The 21,361-nt window shown below is 52.1% G+C and overlaps 1 protein-coding gene across 5 annotated transcripts in view; it reads left to right on the top strand.

The window, feature by feature from the left end:
- SMARCA4 (SWI/SNF related, matrix associated, actin dependent regulator of chromatin, subfamily a, member 4) overlaps nucleotides 1–21,361 on the top strand; it is a 90,499-nt gene that overhangs the window by 6,508 nt on the left and 62,630 nt on the right. For 4 of the 5 annotated variants that reach the window (XM_058728010.1, XM_058728009.1, XM_058728008.1 and 1 more), the window contains exons 2-9: nucleotides 10,531–10,780; nucleotides 12,876–13,008; nucleotides 13,819–14,235; nucleotides 14,580–14,678; nucleotides 15,809–16,067; nucleotides 18,340–18,466; nucleotides 18,988–19,161; nucleotides 20,658–20,831. In XM_058728010.1, coding sequence (XP_058583993.1) covers nucleotides 10,559–10,780; nucleotides 12,876–13,008; nucleotides 13,819–14,235; nucleotides 14,580–14,678; nucleotides 15,809–16,067; nucleotides 18,340–18,466; nucleotides 18,988–19,161; nucleotides 20,658–20,831 — 1,605 coding nt within the window. In that variant the 5' untranslated portion in view covers nucleotides 10,531–10,558. Of the gene's footprint in view, nucleotides 1–10,527; nucleotides 10,781–12,875; nucleotides 13,009–13,818; nucleotides 14,236–14,579; nucleotides 14,679–15,808; nucleotides 16,068–18,339; nucleotides 18,467–18,987; nucleotides 19,162–20,657; nucleotides 20,832–21,361 lie in introns of all 5 variants that reach the window. The other variant, XM_058728007.1, reaches the window with a different exon arrangement.

Raw genomic sequence — 21,361 nt, 5'->3', positions numbered from 1 at the left:
AAAGTTTAATTTACAGTCGAGGCACTGTAAGTGATTAGCAACGTGAAAATTAATGACAGGAAACCTCATTTAAAGTGAATGGGGGAGACAGAAGGGGGAGCTCTCAAACCCCAACGCTTGTCATTGGTTGCAGACCCAACAGGAACACACCTACCTTGCAAGTCAAAGCTTGCAGGTCACAGTACTTGACTACCCCAGCTGAGGAAGAAAGGTTTCTCTTCTGCCCCAGCAACAGCCCAGCCAATGAGAGACTGTCACAACTCAGCCAATGAAACACTACTACGCTTCTACCTGCCCCTTTGCTTCTAGTTTATACCAGCCCTCCTGACGCCCCCCATTCCTTCCATAAAAGAGCGTTCTTCTTTGTTCCCTAGACTTGCTTATGGTTTTGCCATAGTTTGCTTGTCCGGATTGCAATTCCCTGCCACTCCCAAATAAACCCATTTTTGCTGGGAAGTTAACTGGCAGTTTTATTTTTAAGGTAAACAACAACAACCGATAATAAAATGGAGCAATTGTGACAATGTACTGTGATAAAAGTGTGTCAATGTGTTCTTTCTCAAAACACCTTATCATACTGTACTTACTGTTCTTGTGACCATGTGAGGTGATAAAATGCCTGTGTGATGAGATGAAGTGAGGTGAGTAATGTAGGCGTTGTGATGCACTGTTAAGCTACAATTGATTTTCTGGCAAAACCCAGCCCGGCGGGGTCAGGGGGGCGGGGGGTGCAGGGATCATCTGCTTGCAGACCACGATTGACCCTGGGTAACTGAAACTGGAAAGTGAAACCTGGATGGGGGGGTTTGAGGAGAGGAACTACTGTACTTAGTAACATACAGACTTGGTGTGTTTACGTGTTAGGTAGAACTGATAAGACATTGTAATTAATTACCATGACAGAGGCTTTTGTTTGTTTCTGAACTATATTCCTTTTTAAATGTAGGGCAAGGTTTTGCTACTTAATTATATTGCAAAGAAAATGCCCAACAGCCAGCTGTGGAACAGCCAATGTTGAGGAAGCACCGTCTCAGGAATAAGCTATCCATATGTTCCCTGAGACAGCGGATGCCTCGTCCCATACGTCCTTTCAGGTTCACAGACCAGTGCGCCCCGCACCATCCGTTCGGGTGTGGACGCTTTGCTTAGTAGAGTATGGGGGGAAACCTCATTTTGTAGTTTTAATGTAACAAATAAAGCTGCTTTTGCTGAAAGGCATCCTGCCCAGCCTCCTTGATCAGTCTGAGAACCCTGCCATGGCTTGACCACAGTGTGTCTGCTGATGAGACACGTAAGGGAACAAATTTCCCTGTGCCCAAAAAGCAAAGTAGCAGCTTTCCTGGGGCCAAACTTAAGGACAGTGCTGCTTTCCAGGCAAGATGGGAGAAGAAAACCCACACACCATAATCCCAGCAAGCAGAGTTTAGAGGGTCCTTATCGCCCGTTAGCTGCCGTCTGTCTTGCTGCAGTGGGTGGCCACCACCATTCTTTTTACTAATTTTTTTTCAATTTTAATTCCAGTATAGTTAACATACAGTGTTATATTAGTTTCAGGTGTATGACGTAGTGGTTGAAGTGGGGTGCCTGGGTGGCTCTGTCCGTTAAGCATCCGGCTCCTTGGCTCAGGTCATACTGTCACAGTTTGTGGGTTTGAGCCCTGCATCGGGCTCTGTGCTGGCAATGCAGAGCCTGCTTGAGAATCTCTCTCTGCCTCTCCCCAACTCCTGCATTCTCTGTCTCTCTCTCAAAATAAATAAAGTTAAAAAAAAACAAGAATTACAAATTACTCAGTGTTCATCAGGGCAAGTATATTAATCTCCTTCACCTGTCCCACCCATCCCCCCACCCCCCCTCCCCTCGGTAACCACCACTTTGTTCCCTATAGTTAACGAGTCTGTTTTTTGGTTTGTCTCTTTTTCTCTTTGTTCATTTGTTTCGTGTCTTAAATTTCACATACGAGTGCAATCCTATGGTATTTGTCTTTATCTGACTGACTTCACTTAGCATTATACTCTCTAGATCCATCCATGTTGTTGCAACCATGGGTCTTTTTTATAAGAGCAAAGCGAAGGGGGGTATGAAAGAAGAAGACCTACTTCTCAAGCAGTCTGGTTCCGCATTTGAACGTCAATAGATGTTTCTATTTTAAATGATGATTTTGATGAAGTTGAAAGTAGAAAAGAATGCAATCCTCAAATCCTTTCATCTCTTTTATTTCCACAAAGGCACCCCCCTGGCCATCTTCTTCTGGGTATTTATTTCCCAGGTCTTTTTCTGATCTAGGTAGGTTGGTTGGTTGGTTGGTTTTGGTGTTTTTTAAAAAGAACACATAGGATTGCAAAAGTAGTAGAAGGTTATTGTAAAAAAACAACAGCACACCGACACAAAAAACACCAGAGCCCTGTGATGTGGAAAGTGTCAGTTCCCCATCATACGCCTCCTGAGAGAGCTGCCGGCCGCTGCCCACCACAGTTTGGCACGTTTTCTTGGGACCGGTCTCTACGTGCAGATGAGCTCGCGTACGTTCTTCCTCTCAGCAGAGTGGGGCTTGGGCCAAGCACACCTTACGTTGGTGCCCCCTTCTTTCCTCTGCTTCATCGCGGACCATCCTGCACATCCGTGTGCACGAAGCTACTTCATTCATGTTTGATAGCGTCTTGCTTCTGGGGCGTGGATAGTGTGGGGGTTCTGATTGTTCAGCACTCGGGGTGCTCAGAGAAATCAAGGTGATAAGACCATGTCACTTCTAGACCCGTTGGCCCTGGGAACCCTTTTTTTTTTCATCCTGTAACCTGTCGAATGTCTTAGCTTTCAGGGTTTTGATTCTTGCCCCAGAGTAGTTTTATCTGCCATCACATTCCTTTGGGCTGCCTACCCAGATTCCCAGGTTCTGTTCCCTTCTCATGGAGCCCCCAGACGCACTTGACCCACAGGCCACACACACTTAGGCTCCCAGAAATACGTGCTAGTGGTGGTACTGTTTGTCCCCTTGTGCTTCACTTTTCTCTACTGCTTAGGTGTGGCTGACTGGTCTGAGATGGATTTCAGTGTTTGTATTTAATTACCTTCTTTTTTCCAGCCCAGACACCAAGTGACTCATCACAGGGAGACTTGCAGGAGTCTGGTCTGAATGATGGAAGCCACCTGAAATCCTAGGACCATAGGACAACCTTGGGGACCCAAGGAATTTGCTGAAAATGCCAAATCCTCAGTTTACTGTATAGGAAAGGTGGAGGTGTTTGGTGATGAGGGAAGAAGGGGTGGGGAGAGGGCTGGGCTGGTCCTTGCCCTCAGATCCACCTCCCTTCTGAAATTTCTGGCCAAGCTTTCAGGCCCTCCTGAGCGGGCACCACGCTGGATCGCAGTAGTGCCCTGTCCCATATCATACGCAGCTCTCTCGAGGGCCAGGCCCACCCCTGCCCTTTAAGAAGGGTTGGCTGGCCAAAAGGGGCTTGATGGTGGGTAACAACACCGCATTTGTGTGAGCGGGATCCGAGAGGGCAAGGGAGAATTTGCAGCAGCTCAGATCTTGCCTGTCGATTGCCAGGGTGGACCTCATCACTTGGGACAGCCGGTCTTTACACGGAGCCGCGCGGCCTTCAGGCAGCCAGTGTTCCTCCTCCGGTTCCGCAAAGCTGCCTTGTGCAACCTCTACTTCCTGGGTTTGTTCCTGAGCACTTCTGGACAGGAGCATCCTTTGAGGTTTGTCCTGCGGGGGAGGCTAAGTTTAGGAAGCACATTCTCCAGAGCAGTTACTTACTCCGTGGCTTGGTTTACTCGTGTCTTTATGAGAAGAGGAGGCCGCTGCTTCTGGGTCAATAGTGACAAGCAGTAAGCGACCGCTCGGTGAATGTGGAGGCCCTGGATTTCGCCTGCGGTGCGGCATCACTTTCTGCCCGTACGAGCCTTGCATGCGTTCACTCGAGGGATGCTGGCTGTGACCCCTGAGGGGGGGATTGGCCTCCGCACCAGCCTACGGAGGAGGAAACGGGCTGGTGGAGGTTAAGTCGCTCACCTAGGATCATGTGGTTGGCAAGTGGTAAAGTCCACACGCAGCCCTACCTCCCCGCTCTGGCTGGGTCATCTTCCCTGTGGCTTCTTTGTGACTGGTAACATCCTCAGCAGTTGTAAATCCCTAGGGAGCGGAGCAAGTCACAGTCTCTCTGGAGTTGAAAATATCCCTTTCCTTCCTCTATCTCCGTGACCTTGAGATTGTAAAGGAAAACCGATTTCCTCTGCTCACAGCACTCTAACACCAAATGTACGGGTTTTCCACACCGAGCAAGTTTCTGCAGATACCAGCTGAGTGTCCTACACTTCAACTCTGACACTGATTACCCAAAGTTAGTGCAGACCTCAGAGGTTAGGGGCTCAGTCCCACAAGACTGCCCCCCCCCCCCCACTGCAGGCACCGGTCCCAAGGAGTGGGTCCCCAGGTTACCCGCACTTCTGTCCAACTTGGTTACAAATGGGGTTCCCATGACCCCCTTCTCAGGTTTAATCATTTGATATAATAGCTCACCAACCTTGAGCCATTTACCTATGTTTGCCAGTTTATTATAAAGGATATTGTAAAGGATAGGGATGAATAGCCGTATGAAGAAGTAAATAAACTGAGATCTAGAAGGATCCTGGTCCCAGGAACTTCTGTCCCCATGCACCATCCTCCTAGCACATGGATGTGCTCACCAACCCATAAAGCTCTCCTAGCCTCTTAGAGTTTTTATGGATGCTTTATTATGTAGACGTGTATTAATTCACTTTCCAATTCCTCTCCCCTCTTTGGAGGATGGGGCTGAAGCTTCTAGTCATGGTTTGGTCTTTCTGGCAACCAGCCCCCATCCTGAAGCTATCCAGGAGCCACCCAGAGTCCCTTCATTAGAATAAAAGACCCTCCTATCCCTGAGGAAATTACAAGGGTTTTAGTCAAAAACTGAAGGCAGAGACCAAATACATGTTTCTCACGATCTCAGGGAGACAAAAATTTTCTTGGACAGGACGCCAAAACCATTAGCCATGTAAGGACAAACCTGATAAATAAGACGCCATTAAAATAAGAACTTCTCTGGGCACTGGGTGTTGTATGTAAGTGATGAATCATGGGAATCTACCCCCCCAAACCAAGAACACACTGTATACGCTGTATGTTAGCCAACTTGACAACAAATTATATTAAAATAAATAAAAAATGAAAAGGCAGAAAATAAACAAAATAAGAACTTCTCTGCATCCCGAGACACCCTTAGGAGAATGCAAGCAAGGGTGAGCCCCAGACTGGGAGAGGAACCACATATCCCCAAGTGAAGCATTAGTGAGAACAGGGCCTCTGCAGAAGTGAGTATCTCCGTGGCCAGTCAGCATACAGAAAGGGATTCGATGCCATTGGTTGCAAGGGAAATGCCAAAGAAAATTATAAGATACGATCATACACTCACTGGAACAGTTACAAGTTACAGGGACCAACAGTGCCGAGCGCCAGCGCTGACAGAGAGGAGCTGGAACGCATTACCCTCTGCTGCGGGGATGGCGGTGTGTGGGACTGTGGTCCTGATTTGGAAAGCTGGCGATACTTACCAGAGCCAAATTTATGCCTTCCTCTGACTAACGGTTCCACTCCTGGGTCCCCAAGGAAAATGAACGCGTGCGTCTGCCAGATGACGTTGGTAGCAGCTTTAGTCGCGACAGCCCAAACCTGGCCGCACAGGGTCTGCGAATAGGAGAGTGGGCAGATGAAGAAGAACGAATGACCACCATCCCAGCAACGTGGGTGCCCCTCGCAGAAGAGTCAGAGGATACCACCGTGGGTTTTTCTTTCTTTTTTTTGTTTCCAGATGCAGTTCAGTAACGGGTGAAACTGAAGAGTGGTAGAGGCAGGGCAGTGTTTCCCTCTGGGGGGGGGGGGGTGGTCTTCATGGGAGGGGCCCAGATGCCTTCAAGAATGTTGGAGGTGTTCGGTCCGATCTGGGATTCATCCAGCTGTACGCCTAGGTGTGCTGACGCTCCGTGCGAGTGAATCCGATGCTCCCTCTTCACACCCGGGACCAGAGAGCTGCTCCCGTTCCACTTTCCTGTCCTCTCCATCATGACGCTGGGGGCCCTGATGGGGCGCATCAGGGTTTGGGGGGGCCCACCCCACTGTGCTGCTCAGGAAGGTTTTGCAATGTGTCTGTACTTTTTGGGTTCCTTTTACTGTCACTCCCCACGTGTGTCTGAGCTTTCAGTCCAGAAATGAGTTTGCTGCCGGTGACTCCGTGCACTTACCTGCCTCATCGCAGCCTGACGCTTCAGAGGTGACAGCTTCTGAAGCAAATGCCATTTGTATTATTTTTATTACTTTACTTATTCATTAAGGATCATTTATTTTGAGAGAGAGCGCGTGCATGCGTACACACATGTGGGAGACAGGCAGAGAAAAGAGAGAATCCCAAACAGGCTCCACGCTGTCAGGACAGAGCTGGGCTCGGAAATTGATCTCACAAACCATGACTGCATGACCTGAGCCGAATAAAAGACTCAGACTCTTAACCGATTGAGCCACCCAGGTGCCCTATTTTATTTTTTTAATGTTTTATTTGTTTTTGAGAAAGAGAGAGTATGAGCAGGGGAGGGGCAGAGAGAGAGGGGGAGGCACAGAATCTGAAGCCAGCTCCAGGCTCCAAGCTGTCAGCACAGAGCCGACGTGGAGCTCAGACTCACAAACCGTAACCGTGAGATCGTGACCTGAGCTGAAGTTGGACACTTAACCGGTTGACTGAACCACCCAGGCGCCCCGCAGATGACATTTTTAAAAGCCTGTTGTGGGGGCTCCTGGGTTTCTCAGTTGGTGAAGCGTCTGACTCTTGATTTCGGCTCAGGTTATAATCTTAACGGTTTGTGGGTTTGAGTCCCGCATTGGGCTCTGTGCTGACAGCGCGGAGCCTGCTTGGGATTGTCTCTCTGCCTCTCCCCCCACAAATAAATAGACAAACTTAAAAACTAAAAAAAAAAAATTTTCTTTTTAATCTGTATTTAATTTTGAGAGACCGAGTGCGAACGGGGGAGGAACAGAGAGAGAGGGAGACAGAATCCAAAGCAGGCTCCAGGCTCTGAGCTGTCAGCACAGCACGATGCGGGGCTTGAACTCACAAACGGCGAGTTCATGACTTGAGCTGAAGTCGGACGCTTAACCGACTGAGCCACCCAAGTGTCCCTAAAAAAAATTTTTTTTTTAGGAATGAAAAAATACAGGGGCACCTGGGTGGCTTGGTCAGTTGAGTGTCTAACTTTGACTTAGGTCATGATCTCATGGTTCGTGGGATTGGTCCCACATCAGGCTCTGCACTCTTGGTCGGGAGCCTGCTTAGGATTCTCGCTCTCTCCTCCTTCTCTCTCTGACCCTCCCTCGCTTGTGCGCGCTCTCTCTCTCTCTCTCTCTCTCTCTCTCTCAAAGACGGAAACTTAAAAAAACAGATACATTTAAAAAAAAGTTTCTTCTGAAACCCTGTACTTCTCAAAGGTAGATGTTGCCATATTTTGGCACAAAATTATTATCTGATGTCCTCCAGCATCTTCAGCAAACTTTATGTGTCTGCTGATGAAGTTAGTGCTTCTGTGGGTGGAGGTAATTAATTTCTAGAGGTACGCTGCATTTTGATGGGAAGAAGGTCTGACACTAAGTATCAACTACTTTTAGAAGAACCATCATTCCAAAGACACTCCCCAGTGTTTGCTCTTTGGCACATCTGCCTTTAGGTAAGGAGATGACATCATCCCTAGATGACGTTCCCTAGATTTTATTTTGCTGTTGGTTTCAGTTGGCTTGACTTAGAATAGAGACCTTCAGGGGCCCCTGGGTGGCTCAGTCGGTTAAGCGTCTGACTTCAGCTCAGGTCACGATCTCATGGTCCATGAGTTCGAGCCCCGCATCGGGCTCTGTGCTGACAGCTCAGAGCCTGGAGCCTGCTTCGGATTCTGTGTCTCCCTCTCTCTCTCTCTGCTCCTCCCCCGTTCATGCTCTGTCTCTCTCTGTCTCAAAAATAAATAAACATTAAAAAAAAAAAAAAAAAAAAAAAAAAGAATAGAGACCTTCAGTTGAGAAAGCATCCGTGAGCTCCCAGATGCCACGGGACTCCTTTGAGTATTTTCGGGGCCGCTGTCTCTCTTGTCACCTCGCTGCAGTCTCTCTGGGCCTGAGAGGCCCTGTGGGCGCAAAGGGTCCAGAGGGGCGCCCTGAGGAGCCATCTTCCTTGACCCCGGCCGTGGCTATGTTCATGTCACTCAGGTGTCCACCTGTGAAGTATGACTGCAGGTGCGTCTTGCCCTAGACAAACCCTGGGCTGGAGGTTTCAGACTTGAGAATCAGCATTTTAGAAAACAATTGGGATACAGGTCAGCCACGTGGCAGAGCCTGGAGCGGCATCTGGAGGTAACAGGATCCTAGTTCTGTAGCAGAAGGTAGGACTGTTCACACATGTCTGAATCAGGTCTGATTTTGTTTCTAAATGAATTTGTCTCTATTTAAAAAAAATAAATTTTTTTTTTCTTAACGTTTATTCATTTTTGTGAGACAGAACAGAGCGTGAGCAGGCCAGGTGCAGAGAGAGACGGAGACAGAATCCGAAGCAGGCTCCAGGCTCTGAGCTGTCAGCACAGTGCCCAACGTGAGGCTCGAACTCACTAACCTTGAGATCATGACCTGAGCCGAAGTCGGATTCTTAACTGACTGAGCCACCCAGGCGCTCCACATTTGTCTCTATTTTTTAAAAGTTTGATTCTCCCCGTCTCTGGGCTTACGGGATTTTGGATTTGTGAGGAAGGGATTGTGAGCACTTTCTTGAGCAATTGGGTCTGTTCCTAGTCAGGCTGGTGCGCTGGTCACTGGTCCATGCCCTGCCAAAGTTTCTGATTCTCTCTGCTCTGATTATTTAGCCATGAAACTGGGACAAAGACGTTTTGGCTTTTGATCGATTACCCAGGAAAATATGCCCATCTTTCAAATGAAAACTTTACTTTGTTTTAATCAAGAGAATTAAAAATGTTCTTAGACTTCTTAACAAAACTTATCCTTAGAACCAGAAGAGCCCAGTAAAGTTTCGGGACAAAGAGAGTCACTCCCAACACCAGAAAAGTCTACAGAAACAAAGCCCACATTTGAGACATGCCAACAAGAGAGGGGCTTTTAAATAACTCAGTATGTGGCAGAATGAGAGAACACAGCAGAAATCCACTAGAAATCCTTTTGAAGACTATTACATGTTAAAGGTGGTCCTGGGTAGAATTCTATGAAGAGAAGCATGCCTAGCATGTGCTGAGTAATACTGTTGAGGATGTGTGCGCCTGCGTGTGGAACAGTCTAGAAGGGAGGCAGTGAAGTGTGGTGGGAGTCCCAGCAGCAATATGAGGGCAGCTGTCTGCCCTGGCCGACTCAGCTCCATCCTTACGGCTCTGGTAGTGGCCCACGTCTCTGAGGAAACCCCCAGCCCCTTCTTCCCACCCCCACCCCCGTCACCCTGCCTGGCTCGGATAAGGAGGGCTTGGTTGCTCGTTGCTCCCTGCAGGGCTGGTAAGCACTTCACCTCTGCGTGTCTGGTGTGGTGCTGGGAGATTTTAAGTTCTTGTGATCTTGTGTTTTCTACCTTTCAGCTCTGAAGATGTATTCCTCTATCATCATGAAAGAAGTTCTTAAATTGAAGAGAATTGTATTTAAGGCTATATGTAACTATACAACAGATGAAGGGTTACCTGAACCTAGAACCCTTACTGTAGAAAACCGGATGAAATTTACCAGCTCGTGGCCCTGTCTTAGCAAGCATAATTAATCACCTTACCACCACCATTAGATTTTTTTTTCCCCCTTAGCATATGTTTGGATCTCGTCGTGGCTCTGGGTCGTAGTTCTGAGCATCAGTTTTCAGATTATGGAAACTTTCGATGGACTTTAGACACGTGAATATCACTGTGGAAGTATCTGAGATATCAGAGCGCCTTTATTTGTGTAATACTTTAAATGAACCTACATGTTAAACTTGTATTCATTTAATTTAAAAGGAACTTGGTCTCACCGCCTTAAATGGGAAACCGGCATCACTTGCCATGAATATTTGGTTTTGTTGAGTGTCCCAAGGCCCAGGTGGATACTGTCGCCAACAAAGGCTTTGAGTCTTAGTCTTGCTCTCCCTTTTTGTCAAATCGGAAGATGGCAGGTGTTAGGCGTGAAGGGTGTATCGGCACCACCCTGAGACGTTCTCTTTGCTGTGATCAGAATAACAGCAAGGGAAGTGAATCCCCAGGTGGGGCAGTGGCTGTATACCTCCACCTCCGGAGTCCCGTTCCTCGGGGGAGACTGTGATCTGATTTTGTATGCCCGATGTATTATCTCCTCTGAGAAGAAGGGAGGAGAAAGGTCTGGGTGGTGGGGGTTGCCCGTCAAAGGTGACAGCTCCCTGTCAGATTGGTGCTGCTTACGATACTACGTGTGGCCCTCCCTTGCCAGCTCTGACTCTCCCTGGTGGTGGCTACGACCCCAGACTGACCAAGACTTCTTTCTAGCAGGAGACCACTGTCTGCAGCTCCTGTGAAGATGTCCACTCCAGACCCACCGCTGGGCGGAACTCCTCGGCCAGGCCCTTCCCCGGGCCCGGGCCCCTCCCCTGGAGCCATGTTGGGCCCTAGCCCAGGCCCCTCGCCGGGCTCTGCCCACAGCATGATGGGGCCCAGTCCGGGGCCTCCCTCAGCAGGACACCCCATCCCGACCCAGGGGCCTGGAGGGTACCCTCAGGACAACATGCATCAGATGCACAAGGTAGGGAGCCCGGGCCCACTGCCCGATTGGCTGGGTCTGCGTGATCAGCCGTGCATCCTGGCTTCTGCTGCCAGCCCGCAGCCTTCCCACCGTGTGTCTCCCACGCCCAGCATTCCACGTGGGAAACGCACTAACACTGCTCCAGGGTTGTCTTTCGTTAATGAATAAAAAGTGCCCAGCTCCTTAAAAAGGAGCTGTGTCACTTGGTTTCCCGCACTCACCTGTGTAACTTATGAAGCAGAGCAGTGGGTGCCCCTTATCCCTACTCGATCCTGCGCTTGGGCACCACTCACTGTCATAACGACTTACTTGAACTGATCAGGGACTTTTTTGCCAATGGGGTGTAAAAAAAGCCTCCCAACACAAATAGTTTTTCTTTCTCCCTGTGTTCCTGGGTGGTGGTTGGGGAAGCGAGGAAACATCCTCTTATATGTATTAGCATCTAAAGGAAAAGGTGATGTGTTCAAGTCTCAGAAACCACAGGAGACCCTCGCGGAATATGCAGAGTGTGTGGCCTGGAGGTCAGGGTTCTGTGTTGACCCCCATAGCCTCCCTACCAGGGCCATCCATGTGTTTGTACCCCATTCCACTTAATCTCTTCCCCCCCCCCCCCGCTGCCCCACCCATTAGGTGTAGGTGGTTATTGTGCCCATTTTACAGATGAGGAAGTAGGCTCTCAGAGAAATGGTCCCTCACTGTGTCCATGGCAGAGCCATCTTGTCCCTCTGGGTCCTCCCTGCCTTCCCCATCTCCTACACGTTTTTTATTTTTATTTTTTTTTAATGTTTATTTATTTTGAGAGGAAGAGACAGTGTGAGCAGGGGAGGGGCAGGGAGAGAGGAGGACATAGAATCCGAAGCAATTCCAGGCTCTGAGATGTCAGCATAGAGCCCGACATGGGGCTCGAACTCATGAACCCCAAGATCATAACTGAGCCAAAGTCGGACGCTCAACCTACTGAGCCACCCAGGTGCCCCTCCCACACATTTCTGGCAACGGTATCTTTCTTGTCCCTTCCTGGGAAGCTGTTGGTGAACCAGCCCCCTCCCTCCCCTCACTGATTGAGTCTGGCTTCTCCAGCACAGCCTCCTCTTTCCCTCTCTGCCCATTTTGTTTTTTTTTTTTCTCTTATCACTGGCACACACCCCACACCTACCATTTGTCCTGCACAGTGTTAGGAGCCAGGGCCCAGGGGTAGCGGGACACTCCTCGTCTGCGGAGAAGTTCGCTTCCCGAGGGCTGCACCCTCTTCCTGCGTATGAAGCTGCTCCTCGTGGTCCCAGCCAAGCACCCTCTCTTCCTCCCATCTTCCTTCTCTCATGGCACACACTGAGTTGTAGTCAACTGGGCCACCCATTAGACTGTTCCCGGAGACCGCGATATTTGGGCCAGTCAGGGCCTAGCAGTGTCCTGGAAGGGTCCCGGAAGATGTCCCCTTCACCAGCTATTGCAATAGGGGAAGTACTTAGTGCTGAGGGAAAATGGGCATCATCGCTCCACAGAGGACCGATGTGCCTCTCAGGAGGGATGGAACCATGCCACAGACAGCTTTCCTCCCAACTAGTAGGCTGGAGGCTGATCTCAGATCAGCGAGGACACCTAGTGTAGTGTAACCATACTTACAGGCAGAAATTTCTCTTTGTCCCTCTGACTTACAGTCTCCCAAGGAAGAGGGTTCCTGATCCAAAGACTTGTCACCAGGTCTCCTTGTGACAATTAATGGGGAGCTTGGTGTCCCAGTCATAAACAGCTCCTCACCAGGAGCTCATGTCCTTTCCTCATGGGCTTTTGGCCATCTGAAACTGTCTCCTGGCGTCCTGATCCATCTGTCCCTTCGCCTCCAGACCTCTAGCCGCCTAAGTGGTCAGCCATCGCTGTGTGACATTGCTTCATGCATCTACTTGGCACTTAGTGTAGGTATCAGGACCGTAGCTTGGACCTAAGCTGCTTGGTCACGTTGACGATTCAGTATATACCATGGCGACCTTGGGTGGACATTTTCAGGGGCAGTGAACTTCTCTCGGGTGGCCCTTTGCGTCCTGCCTCTTCCTGTTCCCTCTTGCTGATCTTGCCTTTTCATCGTCCCCTCTTACAGCCAATGGAGTCCATGCACGAGAAGGGCATGTCGGATGATCCCCGCTACAACCAGATGAAGGGAATGGGGATGCGGTCGGGGGCCCACGCAGGGATGGGGCCCCCGCCAAGCCCCATGGACCAGCACTCCCAAGGTACCGTTTGATTACTCTTCTTTCCTTGTATGTGTTGTCCCCCTGGGTGCCCTGAGGTCATTTTTCTAGTTGGGTCTCCCGTGGGCACAAACAGGGTAGACCCAGGACAGTTCAGCCCTTGGGAGACTGTGGGGCTTGGGGTTGGGCTTGGCTGGTGCCCGGCTCAGGCCAGTCTGTCTTTGAGCAGCCCCGGGAGTGGGGACGCCAAAGGGGTGGATACATGTGAAGCACTGGAGGTTCGATGGGGGCTGAGCAGAGTGGGCGCCTCGGGCTGGCAGCTCCCAAGCTACCCAGGAGCATATTAAGGATACACCTTCCCGGGCCCCACTTTAGCTTCTGCGACAGAATCTTGGGGTGGGGGTGGGGCTCTGCTTTAACAAGCCTTCCAGGTGGTTTTTCTGAACAGGGCAGCTTGAGAATTGATGGAGTATGTGACTCCCTCTTATCGGTGGGAAGCTCGTTGCGCCCAGGGGCTCTACACGGGGGTCAGAGGAGCGTTCTGTCCTAGCTGAGGGGCAGGGGGCGGGCCTGAGGGAGGCCTGGATCTGTGTAACATCCCAGCATTGACCCTTGGCGACTTGCCGAAAGCTGAGCCAACGCCAAACCGGTCGTGCCGGCCGCTGGTCAGGCTGCCAGCGCGTGTCCTCTCTCTGGGCACTTGTCATTTGAATCACGGGAGTAGAGTCCCTTGGCCACCCCCGTCTCGAGGTCGGAGCTGGTGTCAGCGCAGCCGAAAGGGTGCCGTCGTTGCCTTAGACGTCCTAGCATGCGTGTTGCCGAGTGACCACTTGGATCCACGTGGCCCCACAGGTTACCCCTCCCCTCTGGGTGGCTCCGAGCACGCCTCCAGTCCGGTTCCAGCCAGCGGCCCATCCTCAGGCCCGCAGATGTCCTCCGGGCCAGGAGGGGCCCCACTGGACGGCGCCGATCCCCAGGCTTTGGGACAGCAGAACCGGGGCCCGACTCCGTTTAACCAGAACCAGCTGCATCAGCTCAGGGCCCAGATCATGGCCTACAAGATGCTGGCCCGGGGCCAGCCCCTCCCCGACCACCTGCAGATGGCGGTGCAGGGGAAGCGGCCGATGCCCGGGATGCAGCAGCAGCTGCCAGCGCTACCTCCACCCTCCGTGTCCGCCACGGGCCCCGGCCCCGGCCCCGGGCCCGGCCCCGGCCCCGGCCCCGGCCCGGGGCCGGGACCAGCACCTCCAAATTACAGCCGGCCTCACGGTAAGACCCACCGTCCACAGCGCTCGGGGTGGGGAGGGGGCCGAGCGAACCGACCGGGATGGGCACCGGTGCCAGCCGACCTGGGCCGTGCTGCCCGCGTGCGTCCCCCCCAGAGACAGTGCGGCGTCAGCACCCGGCGCTCGGGCAGGCGGGGCTGCCAGCGCGACGCAAGTTCCTCCCGCCGCCTCTCCGCTCCCCTCCCCCCACCCCGACCTCTCGTCCACACTGAGGGGCTGTCGTGGGCTGTTGTGGGCCGTGCCCCCTGGAGCCAGGACTGCCCGTGCGGGTGGATGCGGGCACACACACAGGACGCCTTTTACTCTCTTGTTTCTCCCCGTGTGCAGGTATGGGAGGGCCCAACATGCCCCCCCCAGGACCCTCAGGTGTGCCCCCTGGGATGCCAGGTCAGCCCCCCGGAGGGCCTCCCAAGCCGTGGCCTGAAGGTAAGTTTCCTCTGTCTTGGTGGCGTGCCTGTCCCCTGCTCTTCACGAGCTTGCGCCACGCGGAACCCGAGAGGGGACTGAGAACACGTCCTTGCCTTTTAGTTTTCTTTGTTTTAAATATAGATATTTTTATAGTTTGTTTATTTATTTTGAGAGAGAGTGAGCATGAGTGGGGGAGGGACAGAGAGAGAGAGAGAAAGAGAGAATCCCAAGCCAGCTCCGTGCTGACGGCATGTGGGGCTCAAACTCACAAACCGGGAGGTCATGACCTGAGCTGAAGTCAAACACTTAAATCACTGAGCCACCCAGGCGCCCCAAGTCCTTGCTTCTTTCTGCCTTCTTGGGTCTATCTGTCCCTGGTCCGTTCCCAGAGGTTTAAGTTTGGTTCCACTGCACGATTCCCACCCCACCTTGTCCTGTGGGTCGTGGTGATCCTGGGCTGTCTTTACCAAGAAGAGAAGGGTACTGATGAGCGAGTCCATCGTATGACTGCAGCGAGGCTGTGGGGCGGCATTGCTGTAGCCATGAATACCAGCCTTCAGAATTTGGGCCTCCGAGCCTGGAGGCCACGTGTGACCCCCTGGCCTCCTGAGAATATCCCCCAGTGCTGGGGGAGGCAGGCAGGGTGACAGGGTGGCTCAGGGTTCCATTTCTCCTGTGCGCAGTCTCTGTGTTCTGTGTAAAACGTGGTCTTAAGTATTGGAGAGGCACATCTGTTGGGATGAAGCATGGGCAAAACGGACTCATTCCTCATCCTCTCGAAGGACGAGGTTTAGTGATGGGCACTGAAGAGCTAATTGCCTCAGTAGGCTTCCTTTGGCACCGGATGACAGTCCGGGAACTTCTGGTCCTAGGAGGCCATATGCGGCAAGACCAAACCTGTGAGCGGTGCTTGAGCAGGCGTGCCTTCGGGAAGGGGCACATACGCTGAGATCTAGAGGAAGCAGGAGGGAGTGAGACCCCTGAGCAGGAAGCAGCGTGGCAGCCTGCACGGGCTTAGTCAGCCACGGGGACGAGCTTGTCACCGGGGCAGGGAGTGCCCGGCAGGCTCTTCATTTACCCCTGGAATCAAGCCAGAATTCAAAGCTCTGTCATCGCCGCTTGACCCCTCTTTCCCCCACCGCCCCCAGGACCCATGGCGAATGCTGCTGCCCCCACGAGCACACCTCAGAAGCTGATCCCTCCACAGCCCACGGGCCGCCCCTCACCAGCGCCCCCTGCCGTCCCGCCCGCCGCCTCCCCGGTGATGCCGCCCCAGACACAGTCGCCGGGGCAGCCTGCCCAGCCTGCCCCCATGGTGCCCTTGCACCAGAAGCAGAGCCGCATCACCCCCATCCAGAAGCCTCGGGGCCTGGACCCTGTGGAGATCCTGCAGGAGCGGGAGTACAGGTGAGGGAGCGGCTGCCTGGGGCCCCTCACTCGGGGCGGCCCTGATGCGTGTCAGTTTGGCTCACTGTTCTGAAAGCCAGTGAGGTATGTGACCAGAGAGCTGTCACCAGCTGCCTGGTTCTCTGTATAAGTACATATCCTTCCAGAGAAATCCGGTGAATGCCTGGGCAGCCCTGTGGTCCCAGATACTCCATGGCGTGCACACCGTTCCTCTGTGGGAGCATAGCTTAGATCATTCTCTGTTTGTACAAAGTGAGCTTTTCTTTCTTTCTCTCTTTTTAAGTTTATTTATTTTGAGAGAGAGTGAGTGTGTGCTTTGTGGGGGGTGGGTGGCAGAGAGAGAGGGAGAGAGAGTCCCAAGCAGGCCCCACACTGTCATTGCAGAGCTTGATGTGGGGCTTGAACTCATGAACTGTGAGATCATGACCTGAGCCAAAATCAAGGGTCAGACGCTTAGCCGACTGAGCCTCCCAGGTGCCCCAGTGAGGTTTCCTTTTTTGCACGCATAGTATCTACCTGGGGGCTATGCCATAATTTATTCAGCTGTAATAAGGGATGTCAGGTTGTTTTGAATCCCCGCCCCCAATCTTTTATTAAAACAGTACTGTATGCACATGTGTCAGAATAAATCCATAAAACGGCCATTGCTTGGGTATGGGGGACACATGCAGGGAAATTTTCCAGGAGTCTGCAAAATGGCCCTCTGCAGAGGCTGTCCCAGTAGGTGTGGGAATGGAAGTGCCCGTTTCTCCTTGCTGATGTTCGGCTCATGAACACTCCACAAGCAACCGGTCAAGCTTTGTGATGGGCCCTTCCCAAACATCACTAGTTGTTGGCTGCTTTGCCAAGGCCTTCTGGGTGCCAGGGCCTGGCTGCGGTGCCAGGCACACAGCAGGTCTGAATCACTCTATCCCATACTGCTGGGGCACCTCAGATTTGCCTCCTGAGCACCCTGTACCTCCCTCCCCCTTTTTTCCATTGCATTGATAACTTATTCAGGGCTGGCCTCCCTTGACAAATGTAAGCTCCATGAGGGAGGGCTGGGCCTCGTTCGCCGTAATCCCCAGATGTATCAGGAAATCTTTGCCCAATAACAGTCTCCAGAATGCCTCCCCAGCTGTGATGTGCTCCGGAGCTCCCACCCCTGTACCCAGGCACCTCCCCTCCAGCTGCATTTAGACAGCTTAAACGTGGCCTTTCTGGATGTCCTCCTGTCCCTCCCTCCACCGTTCCCTTCCAGTCTCTGTTCCATGCACCCGGCAGCAGCTCATTGGGCCAGACCCTGCAGCCCCTTGACTATCGCTTGCCCTCCCTCACCCTCCGTGTCCTCATCTCAGCTTTCCTCCTCTGTCCCAGGAACTGGTAGCCTTCTTCACACTGTGGACGCAGCCACCTGGTCTGCCCCACCTATACACCGTCAGTGGTGCAGTCTGTTTGCCACACGGCAGTGTGAAGTCTCTTCTAAGTGACTTCTTTAGATCTCTTCCCCAGGTTCAAATCTGCCATTAGTGTCCCATTGCCCATCCAGGAAGTGCCTTTTTGTTTTTAGTCCCTGCCCGAGGCTTTGTCCTTGCCTATTCCACTCTCCCTGTTCCTCTTTCTGTTGAGTAAGTTAGACTCATTACTGCTCCAGGGCCTTTACAGAGGCTGGGCTTGATTCTTTGGCTAATTTAGGCCTAATTGCTGAGGTCACCTGCCCAAAGTGGCCCTGTCCACCTCCCTCACTTCCAGCTCCCTTCTCAGAGTACGTGGTACTCTCTGGAATCAGTGTAAACATTTTTAACTGCTTTATGGCCTGTCTTGTTGATAAGCTTGTGAGCTCTATGAGAATAACAAATATCCCTGTTAGTCTTGTTTAGTGTTAAGGTCTAACACCTGGGTCAGTCCCTGGCACACAGTAGGTGCTTAATAAATATGCGAAACACTGCGAAGGGGGATTATCGCATTTGAACTTTAAGACCAAGCCTGTAGGGTTGCTCTGCGCATTCTCCCTAGGCGAATTAGAGACCCAGGGCTGGGGTAGAGACGCTGGTCTGCCTCCATAAGCCACTCACACTGCTGGGATGTCAGAAGGCAGGTGTGCCCTGTCGGGTTCTGGTTTCTGTGCCTGTCCTCTTTATGTGTTGTGCGCTGTGGCTGGCGCACCGGGATCTGCCTTCCTTGAGAGGTAGGTTCTCCTGAAGCTCCACCTTTAAAGAGAGGGAACAGAGGAGCTCCCGTGAATAGACAAGATCTCTCATCACTGCTCTTTTCTTCTGTCTCTGTATCCCAGGCTGCAGGCTCGAATCGCACACCGAATTCAGGAACTTGAAAACCTTCCCGGGTCCCTGGCCGGGGATTTGCGAACCAAAGCGACCATTGAGCTCAAGGCCCTCAGGCTGCTGAACTTCCAGAGGCAGGTGGGCACAGGTGCAGGCCTGCTGCTTGAGGAAAAGGGCCTTTTCTCCTATTTGCCAGGCAGTTATTAATTGCGCCTTGACGTTGAGAGCAGCAGTGTCCTTGCGTCCTCATTAGCTGGCTGCACATCTCTCCTCTCGTGCCGTGCACAGCGGTGGGACAGTAGCCATTCTTGGGATGAGTAGTTGTGCATCTTCCCTAAGACACCGCATCGCATTTTGAAACAGTAGACTTAAAAATGGGCCTGTTTCTGAGGGTGCTTTAATTTTGAATGACCCGTAAGAAGTATTTTCTGTGGGATTGACGATAGGCAAAGCTGGAGACCTCTGAAGGTGTGAGAGAACCTTCTGCTGGGTGTCCAAAAGCAGTTGTCTCCTGACCTGTGCTTGCGCTACCCATGGGCCCCCTCCAGACGGCATTTAGCAAGGATCCTTCCGGAAATCCAGAGCAGCGTTCTGTCTAGCTTGGGATGTGTAGTTACTCGTGGACCTGACGGAGTTGTGCGCGTCTTGTCTTCCTCAAGCTGCGACAGGAGGTGGTGGTGTGCATGAGGAGGGACACCGCCCTCGAGACGGCCCTCAATGCCAAGGCCTACAAGCGCAGCAAGCGGCAGTCCCTGCGCGAGGCCCGCATCACCGAGAAGCTGGAGAAGCAGCAGAAGATCGAGCAGGAGCGCAAGCGCCGGCAGAAGCACCAGGTGCGGGGGCCCCACCCAGCGCGAGGCTCGGCTGAGCTTGCACGCTGTGGAGTCTCGTTTGGTTTGTGTCTGAGCGTGCTGCCTGTTTGTCTTTTCTGCTCGCCGTAACGGTATTCTGGGCACCGAGAGTATGTCCGTGGACAAAACCAAACGGCAGTGGGAGGACGGGCCATAATCACATATACCACGTTGGGAGGTGGTGGAGTATGAGGAGGCGCAAAGCAGGGGTGGATGGAGGGTGACGGAGGGGCTGTTTACACAGTGTGGATCTGAGTGGAGACCTGAGGGAGGGTAGCCACAGGGACATGTGGGCAAGCAACTTTGCAGATCCAGGAGAAGATGCAAAGGCCCTGGGGCTGGAATGTGCCCTGTGTTCTCTGACCAGCAGGGATCCCAGTGTGGGGAGAAGGGGAGGATGGGGAGGTGACGGGCAGAGCTTCTGGGCCGAGGGCACAACTTGGGCCTTTGCTCTGAGTGAGGGGGGAACCATGGAGGGTCCTGAGCAGAGGAGGCCGTGATCTGACTTTACTTTCACAAGACCAGTCAGGAAGACCAAATCTGTCTGGAGTAGGATGTGGGGATGATTCTGTTTATTTGCTCATTTCCATTTTTTTTTTTTTTTTTTGGTAAGTTTTTTAAATTTTATTTTGAGAGAGAGTGGGGGAGGGGCAGAGAAGGAGAGAGAATCCCAAGCAGGCTCCATACTGCCATTGCAGAGTGCAACGCAGGGCCTGAACCCACAAACCACAAGGTCATGACCTGAGCTGAAATCAGGAGTCGGATGCTTAACCGAATGAGCCACCCAGGCGCCCCATTTGCTCATTTACATTTTCTAAAGCTCTTTACTCCCTATCTAATACTGGTAACCACTGTTAGCAAGGGTTTTTGGTATATATCATTCCAGGTAGCTTTCTTGTGTGTGCACAGAATAATCAGAAGTAAAGTAGCCACCTGTAAACAAATACGTACACACGTTCTGTCTTTAAGTATTGTGGAAGCGTGATTTTTAACACGTATGTTGTGTTCCTCAGTGTGTCCAGCATCCAGTAATTTCTGCAACCATTTTCCTGTTCGGGCACAGGTAGCATGTTCTCAACCTTCCAGTGTTAAAGAGAACGCTAAACTGGGCATTCTTGTATTTGAATTCTGTTGGCCAATGTCTGCTTATTTTCCTTAAAGTAAATTCCTGGCAGTGGAATAATTGGTTGGAGGGTCAGAGCGTTTCGAAGTGGTTACGTTCAGTGCCAGGTGGCTCCAGCAAGGCGGCTTGCCCTGTTGTACACGAGGGAGGGCCCTTCCCACCGGTCACCGGCATGGAGTGTTTCCTTGTCCAGAGAACGCCGAACCGCATAGGCAGACGGTGTCCTGGTACTGTTTTGGTTATGTCCTCTTGGTTTTAAACAAACCAACCGCCTTTAAAGTTTTGTCTCGGCTGGGGCAACACTGTAGTGAGCCTGTGGAATAGCCAGTCCTGTTTTCTGTGTGTGTTCCTGCAGGAATACCTCAACAGCATTCTGCAGCATGCCAAGGATTTCAAAGAATATCACAGATCGGTCACAGGCAAAATCCAGAAACTCACGAAGGCCGTGGCCACGTACCACGCCAACACGGAGAGGGAACAGAAGAAGGAAAACGAAAGGATTGAGAAAGAGAGAATGCGGAGGCTCATGGTAAAGTCCTGCCTTCGTGACGTCGTGTCCCTTTGTGTGTGCTTTGGGTGTGACAGACACCAGGGATTGATGACCCTGTGTTCTGCTGAGGCGGTTGACTGCTTGAGTTAGTGTTGGGATGGAGAGAAAGAACGGGCTTGGGTTTGGGCGTCCAAGAGACCTGGTCTGAGACCTTTGCCTCTTCATTCCACCAGTGATCAGAAGACCTTAGGCTGGTTAGCTTGTGGCTCTGTGTTCTCCCCAGAAAAGGGAGGGGGCACCGACTCCAGGTTCGAGAGTGACCGATGTGATCCCTGTCCTCCGTCCCACCCTTTGTGTCTGGCTATTCAGAGGCGATTCTCCAGCTGGGCAGATATTGGCAGGCACTGCTCTAGGCACATGGCCACAGGAGTAAGAAGCGTGCAGTCCCTACCCTCACGGCTGCCCCCACTGACCCTAGAGAGGCAGGTGCCCAGGCGGAACCAACTAGATCATTTTGGATGGTGTGAAGTACACTGACAAGAAAGAGGCGGGACGAGGGAGTGGGGGTT

This window comes from Neofelis nebulosa, chromosome 4 (genome assembly GCF_028018385.1).
Source record: "Neofelis nebulosa isolate mNeoNeb1 chromosome 4, mNeoNeb1.pri, whole genome shotgun sequence".
In the NCBI taxonomy this organism is placed as follows: domain Eukaryota; kingdom Metazoa; phylum Chordata; class Mammalia; order Carnivora; family Felidae; genus Neofelis; species Neofelis nebulosa.
This window is presented reverse-complemented; position numbering and strand designations above follow the sequence as displayed.